Genomic DNA, 8443 nt, shown 5'->3' with positions numbered 1-8443 from the left:
TACCTGATATGATTTGCCATTTCAATCCTTAGTCAGAAAGTCAGCCGAAAGAACACGTAAGATTTTTTTTTGTAGTGTGGCTCACGTGATAAAAACCGAACACAATGTGCCGTCTACCTTTTTACCAGGTTTGTGTAAACCCACCGAAAGATTCTCTTGTTGCCGTAATACTTCACACGTTTCAGGGTCTTTTCGGTCCTTTTATACGTGTAGGAAGTGTGTTTATTCTCAATTATTCAAATTTATGAATCGGCCCGGTTATCTAAACCAATTTTTCTTTTTTATATCAAAAAACTGATGTATACCAATTTATAATAAAAACGAAAGAAGGTTATATTTTTATTGTCAACAAAAAGGTTATAATTTATAATCAAATTTCTAATGTTTAGATACACTTTAAAGTAGCATCTTGGAGGTTGCTCTGAAGTTTGAGCATCGAAATAGTAAAGGTTACAACTATGGTCCTCCACATGAGCGGCAAGTGTACAAGTGGGTGTCTAATTAGTGAGAAACATTCTTGTACTCTACACATATTATAATGCAAGCATCGGAAGCTTTATTTGAAAATTGAAATTCAAAAACCATGGAAATGGCGAACCGGATTTAAAGGTGTCAAATTAGCCATTTGAAGCCCACTTGTTCTACGTAAAACTCAAGAATTTGTCGTCTTGTTCATTCTTGTATTCGTTTCATCGACATCATCGTAAACAAGGACAAATCAAAAGAGCTTTTGTTTCTTATCACACTAGGCATCGTCGCATCGATATCATTATTACTTTGAACACCATACTCACTCGTGGCCTGATTCGCTGAGATAACTTAACCCCGAGTCAAAAACAACCATCATGAGCTGGATTTGTAGACTCGATCTCATCGATCCCTACTACACCTGCTCTCCTCTCATTGTCCGAGAAAACCTCCATTCTCGACCCTTCTTCATTCTTTCCTTCCTTCATCCACGACGATGAAGATGTCGAAGAACTCGCCTTCCCCTTCGGATTCCCATCACCGTTCCCTCTCGATCTATTCGAAACTGTGACGGATCTGGTCAAAATCAAGATATATCCCGTCTTGCAAGTACCAGCTGGTTCGCCAGACGGCGGAGCCGGAGTATCCTCTCCACTATCTCTGCGACCGAGTTTCCGAGCTCGAAACTAAGTTCGAGCGAATGGTCGGTCCTAAGGGCTCCGGAGAGAGGAAGTACAATTGGGAGGCGGAGCTGGAGGGTCCTGGGGAAGGCAAGTACACGTGGACGACGAAGATTTAAGGCGAGAAGAAGGATGTGGTTGCTCTGAAGAAGACCAAGGCCAAGGCTGAGGCTGCTGAGGCGGAGAAAGAGAAGAAGAAGAAGAAGAAGAAGAAGAAGAAGAAGAAGATGAAGAAGAAGAAGAAGAAGAAGAAGAAGAAGAAGAAGAAGAAGAAGAAGAAGAAGAAGAAGAAGAAGAAGAAGAAGAGTTACAACTGGATGACAGAGTTGAAGTCGGAGAGGGAGAACGGAGAGATGCAGCACACGTACACGATCAAAGCTTCCTCTGGAGGCGAGAAGAAGGTGAAAAAAGGAGAAGAAGAAAGAGAAGCCACATGTCGTAGAGATTGAGAAAGAAGAAGAAGAAGAAGAAGAAGAAGAAGAAGAAGAAGAAGAAGAAGAAGAAGAAGAAGAAGAAGAAGAAGAAGAAGAAGAAGAAGAAGAAGAAGAAGAAGAAGTCATCTTATTTATATTCTCTTGTTTTTTTACTCTGTTTATATGTGATTAAGACGTTTTTCTGGTGTGTATTTAGTTTATAAACTTGTCTGAAAACAGTAGTTTGATTTTGATTGGCATGATTGAGATTAGTGTGTTCAAAAGTTGAACCTTTACTCCCTTGTGTGGCAATACTAATTTTCATATACAGACCCATCTTGATGTACTTGCTTTTATCTTAATGGTTGTGGTTATAAAGGCGTATTCAAAAAGAAGTGAAGCAGTTAGGACCAAGAAGGGAAAGAACAAGGAAATGCCGCCTGAATATGCAGCTGTGATGATCCAGAGGTCTTTTAGAGCTTATCTGATTTGCCGCTCAAAAGCATTACGTGCTTGCTCTTCGTGATCTAGCTATCACAAAGACCAAACTTAAGGAGCTAAGAGCTTCATTCCACAACTTCAACTAATCGCGTGATCTCTCGTGATGCAGAGGAGCGCTAGAAGTTTTCTGAGAAGATCATTGTCCTCCTCCTCACGGTTGCATAGAGGTACTTCTTAGTGTTTTTCTATATAGTAAGATCAAGCTAGACAGTTTTTAAGGTGCTGACTGATAAGAACTTTTGGGACTTGTTTGTAACTTTTGGTATCAGGGAGTTGATGTAATGGTTAGAGGAGCAAAGAGATCAATGGTGGATGAGATGAAAGCAGTGTTTGAGGTTGTAGACCCGCAACCGCAGCAAGGGAAGTCGTTGTCGATGAGGAGAAGAACATTCGATATGCCAGACAGTATGATCCGCAATGAAATCGTAGAGGGAGTGACTCAGATTGTGCAGATGCTTGAAACTCAAGAAGAGTGATGGAACCTATGTGGGTACGTGATTGAGAGGTTGTTTTTGTTGTGTATTGGAATAATTTAATTAGCCTATTTTGTTTGTTTAGTGTCTTCTTCAGAATGTTTCTAATTATGGTGAGAAAAAAAATAATAATGATGGGAGTGTCTGTTTATCAGTCAACCCTCGAATCTTCTCTCTGGTGTCTTTTTAGTGTGTTGTGTTATATCAGTTTATGTGTAATCCCTTTGTGTTCCCAAACTTTGTAGATTCTTGTTTCTTAAATTGCTTATGTTTTGATTTTGCTTGTGTCCTTGTTTTGATTTTTGTGTTTCTTGAAGGATGATATAAGTTTTTTGTTGGTTGTGTTAATAGATGTATATAACCACATTTAGAAATAATTATAGTCTTTGTTTATATATTTCATAAAACTATAAAGTTGCACCGGGTGATAAACAAGCTATAAAGTTTACATAATAAATAAACAATTTTTGTATAAAAATAATAATTAATAATTCGTTAAGACATGCGTATGACATATCAATAAGCATGAGCCTCAATTCAATTATAATAAGGCATTCGAATTCACACATGCACGTTTGAAGATGGATCTTATGGGTGTGTGTTTTGAGACCAAGAGTAGAAGGAACATGGAGAAGAAGGCGATGCATTCATTGAAACCAATGTTGCTTGCTCTTCAGAGAGATGATGAAATGTTTCACTCGAATTATCAGATGGGTCTTTGTTAACTTCTTCGTCTTCTTGGCTCATGACTAACTGCGAAGCAACAAACTTGTCAAGAGTTTTCCAATCCATCACTTGATCATTATGATTATCAGTGTTTGTGTTCATCATAATCATATGATCATCATCATTAGTAATAACTTGACCATGATCAACTTGGTCATCTCCTTGCATTAATGTGGTTGGTGTTGCGTTGATAGTGCTTAGTAAAACACCATAAGGATCATTATCATTATGATGTAACGATGATGATGAGGTTTGAAACATTCTTGGGCTCTCTAGATCAGGAAGATGGTAGTATCTACCATTAGCGACATCCATTTGCTGCACGAACCAATTAGATTCTTGGCCTGATGATGATGATCCCATCATTGTTCTTGGATGGTTGTAATTCGTCATCGTCGTTAGTTTCTTCTTGAAAGCACGACAAACCACCCATCCTTCCTCATGAGGTGGTCCATTTTCATCTGTCTCAAGACGATATTCATGCATTATCCAATCCGATTTCTGACCATTTGGGGCCCGACCTTTGTAAAACACAAGAGTCTTCCTCATGCCCACAAGCTCTTGCTTCGAGTATATAGCCTTGTCTCGACCTGTTGCTTTCCAAAACCCTGAGCCTGTTGCTCTATTGGTTCGTGTCCCTGTTGGATACTTCTTGTCCTTGTGGCTAAAGAAATACCATTCCCTTTCTTCTCTTGTTCCTCTTCCACATAACTCTGTATTTATAAAAAAAAGAAACATTATCGACTATAAAATATATAACATATAGGAAAAATATTTAATGTCATTTGATTTAAATAAAATTACCCTTTAACAACTAACGATGTTAGAATGCATACATACCCTGGATGTCCCATGGCTCGATTTTGTAAAGATCAACATCTTTGATAACATCAACTTGCATCCCTGGAAATGCAACTTTCTTCTTAAGATAATAGTCAACGAGTTCTTCGTCGGTTGGATGAAATCGGTAACCGGGAGGAATGAGTGAGAGACCCTCCATATATTTGATATTTTTAAAATTAATTTTCTGCAATGTTGCAATGTTGCAATGTGTAACATATACTCTATCATCAAAGGTGAATAGAAAGATATATGTAGCTAATGTGAAATCAAGTATTCAAGTAAGTCTACATAGAGATGATGTGTGTTTAATTTTCCACACACATAGTTATGATTTAAAGTATATATTTGATCCATTTCATCATGAAAAGGTTATTTTTTTTTAATTTATCATAAATATTACGTTGGAATACTCATAATGTCTCTCGTTAGTACCAAATTCCACGCATAACATAACACAAGAGATTGATCTCGCGCGGATATTGGTTTTTACATTTGTATACATTGATATTTGTTTTTCATAGTTAGTGTCATATATTTTAGATGTGTTGTAATTATTTTAGATGTGTCGTAATATAACTAATTGTAATTATTTTAGATGCGTCGTAATTATTTTAGAAGTGTCCGGACCCGTTTCAGATACATCTGTTATTTAGATATTTTTTAGGTTCCTATACATCAAAACCCAACTCATCCAGACCGAGAATGACCAACTCAAAACCCACACATAAATTTATAAATATTCAAGCGGGGATTAGTTTCAATAAAAAAAATGATACCTGAAAGAAACAACATGTACCTAAATGGATAGTCAATGTTCATGTCTAACTGATTTTATAAACTAATAAAAAGAACTATTTATATGTATTTGGCTAAATTAAGTGAAATAGAAAGAGTTTTTTATTTAGTAAAATAATTTTATGGAGTGAAAAATTAAGTGACAAAAAATGTAATACATTTTTTATTATGTTGATTTAAGTTGTTATTTTATTCACAAAAACATGTTTTGAATTATATTTTTGGCTACGTAATTTTTCACCGATTGAAACTAAAAGAAAAAAGTTTTAGTAAAACAAAATAAACTGAACGTTTAACCATATGCAAAACACAGTTATTTGATTTTATAATTGACAAAAAAATAATGTTGATTAACTAATAAATAAAAATCTGCACTATTATTATTTTGGTAATATAAATAGTGATGTGATTTTTTGTTAAAGTAATATAATTAATGAAGTTGTTAAACTGTGTGAAATATGGAAATACAATTAAATTAATTATATTAATTAAATTACTAAAAGAAAAAAAAATTACTAAAATAACACTATACATCTTTTTCTTATACTCTTATCGATGTTTCCAAACAATTATCATTTATATTGTTATTCATGTTTCCAAACAATATCAAAATGTACTTTAGTTTTAATATTATAGATGTTTCAAAAAAGAATCATGATATATATGCATGGGTTTTAAACAAGTAGTTAACTTTCCATAATGCTCACTATATTTCATGAAAATGTTATTAAAAGGAGAAAAAATAACAATGAACATCGTTTTATTAAAAAAAAAACTACATTCGTGAAATAAGTAATGAGCATCACATACTTTCCAACAAAAGGAGAAAAAACAATGTCGTCTTGTCCTTTAAATAAGAAAAGGAAGAGAGTAGTTATATTTATAAGTTATAACCTAAGATCTGGAAAACCAAAGTTAAATATTTGGATTGTATATCACAAAAACTAGAAACCACATGCACATGGTTGAAATAAACTTACTTGGATCTTCTTCTTATATATGCGAGATTTATAAGAATTTTAGAATGGGTTATTCTCCTGGTTCCTCGTAGACTTGGACAAAGAGACAAAAGCGTTTTGTCTTGTTTATGTTGTTGAGATCATGAAAGACGTACTGAATGTATATTCCGATACTGGCAGATTCTCTAGGCTTATATGAACCCATATATATAGGCACATGTAAATGTAAACAGAGACAAAAACTTTCATGATGCAAAGGAAATGTGCTTTTTTTATTTTATTTTATGTGATTTTTTATTCTATACTTTCTGAAGAGAAGATTCTATTCAGATTTTTGGGAGTCTTTAATTATAACTTAGCTATCACTCTCTTCCTCTCTCTACCTGAAGTGTTGAATAAGTTTCACTTTCTATGTGTGTGTGATAGAGAAGTGATATGATCTTTTAGAGCTATATCTACCAACTATTGAATGCGACATCTTCAAATAAAGTTCTTTTGTTTAATTTATTGAAGAAATTAATTAGTTATATATGCCTTGTTCAAAAATGCGGCTTAAGGCTACCGGAAAGTCACACCAGAAAAGCGTATTGCGATTTGGCCTTGAACGTAGGGTTCAGTTAATCGGAAAAGTTGAACTTATCATTTTTGTAGATTTGGAATCCGAAATTAAATGTTCTTTAATAGATTTATCATAGGTTGATTAAAACATATAAGATTAGCAAGAAAAGCAATGGAAATCACAAAAAAAAATGGCAACTGTAGTTAGTTCTAAGAATTGCGGATTTGAGGTAAAAGACATGATTATTTTCGTATTCATTTCATTTAACCTAAAAGGTTATAAAATAGACCAAAAACACACACCTGTATTCGAACCCATGACACGTGATAAATAACAAAATCACTGACCACTACACCATCTGTCCACATTATTAATGATTCATATTATATAAACCCATAGAAACCACTAAATTACTCTCTACTAGTCTGTATAATCTCCTACTAATTGATTTGGTGCAAGGGCCTATACGCGCACACGCGTTATGTCTAGTGCAGTCCCGAACAAAGGTTATATTTTAATTTGCGTTTGGGGCGGTACGGTCACCAGTGGCCGCAATAGTTACATTTTGTGTTGTGGTTCGGTGGTTGTGAGATCATACCGACTCGAGAGAGAAACAAACATTGCAATTGTTTTTTAGTCATCCAATCGTGTTACGTTTTGGACGATCAAGACCAAAATATATTTAATAACACGGGCAAATCTCCAAAATATCACATTTCTAAGTTCATGTCACAAAAATAATTTTCAAAAACTAAAATGACCAAAGTAGCATTTTATCTTTTGAATTTTTTTTTTTTTTAAAATTTGAAATCTTATCCCCAAAATCCTACTCCCCAACTCTAAACCCTTAAACCTAAACTCTAAACAAAAAAATGAAAAAACTGATAATAAAGCATCTGAGGTGAAAAAAAAAACTTCTCTCTCTAACAAACGCTCTCGTCCATCTCTAACATCAAAGCCGTGAAACCCTAACTCCGGTCCGGCGGTGCCGGTGCCGGAGGCTCCTCCTTTCCCCTCATCTCCTTTTTCCTTTGCTCTCTTCTTTTCTGTCTTTCATCTGGTCTCCTTGCTCGTTGATTCTGGGTTAGTTGGGATTTTCCCGGCGGATCTCCGGATCCGTTGGCGTCGCATTCCGGCTCCCTCTGGAACAGCGGCGAGGCTGTGGTGGCGACGAAAGAGAAGTGGGTCGGCGTTTAGAGCTTGAGGATGAGCAAGATCTGATTTTCCCTTTACAGATCTGTGGCGATTCCTAACCGGTGGTGGCGCGTGACTCGGTGTGATGAGTTCTCCGTCATGGATCTACCTTCGCACATGGAGGTGAGACTTTCGGAGGCAAGGATTGACGGCGAGTGAAAGGTGGTTTGTCTTCTGGTTTTCGGGGATAACATGTACCGAAGGTCTGCGACGAAGGAGTGGTCGACTGGAGGAGCTTACCTTTAAGGGGTACGTGGTGGTGGTTCGACATCCCAGCGCCGGCGAAAATCAATTTAGTCGGTGGTCCGAGCCCCACACCGCTGGAAACTTGGATTCACAGTTCCGGTTCGTGCTGGCTACCAAGGCTCGATCTTTCATTCCGGATAGGTTTGTCCGGTTTTATGGCTGAGGATCAGCACGTTGAAAGCTGGTGGTACAAAACTAATGCGGGAACACGCCTAAGGTGATGATGTTGTTGGGTCAAGTTTATCACGCCGATCTTAAGGGACCAACAGCTTGGTATAATTTGTAATCTCGTTTTTAGGATTGTCTCATTAAGTTAGTAAACGTGTCTGTATCATGAGGTCTAATTAGGTGGTTTAAGAGATGGTTTGCTTCGAGTCGTGGAGCTCTCTCATCTCACTGTGGTTAAAAAATACAGCATTGTACTCTAGGCTGCGCTGGATCCGAGTGAGTTTTCACCTAGTGAGTGTTCCAGAGTGTTGCTAAGATGCAGTGTTGTATATGTGGTAGAAACATTGTGTGTCAAAATGTCTTGTACCAAGTTTATGGGTGAATGAATCAGTTGAAGTTGAGCAAAAAAAAAAAAAAA

At 36.2% G+C, this 8443-nt stretch overlaps 1 protein-coding gene and 1 pseudogene across 1 annotated transcript; one reads left to right on the top strand and one right to left on the bottom strand.

The window, feature by feature from the left end:
- The first annotated feature begins 763 nt into the window (after positions 1-763).
- On the top strand, positions 764-1329 carry LOC106350344 (annotated as a pseudogene).
- Positions 1330-2995: 1666 nt separating this feature from the next.
- Positions 2996-4902, bottom strand: LOC106351801 (NAC domain-containing protein 101-like). The gene is made up of 2 exons (XM_022687744.2): positions 4102-4902; positions 2996-3974 (listed from the first exon to the last, which is right to left on the bottom strand). Exons 1-2 carry the CDS (start codon positions 4259-4261, stop codon positions 3124-3126), a joined length of 1011 nt encoding a protein of 336 aa, XP_022543465.1. The 5' UTR covers positions 4262-4902; the 3' UTR covers positions 2996-3123.
- Positions 4903-8443: the final 3541 nt, after the last annotated feature.

Source organism: Brassica napus, chromosome A6, assembly GCF_020379485.1.
Source record: "Brassica napus cultivar Da-Ae chromosome A6, Da-Ae, whole genome shotgun sequence".
Classification (NCBI taxonomy): Eukaryota; Viridiplantae; Streptophyta; class Magnoliopsida; order Brassicales; family Brassicaceae; genus Brassica; species Brassica napus.
This window is presented reverse-complemented; position numbering and strand designations above follow the sequence as displayed.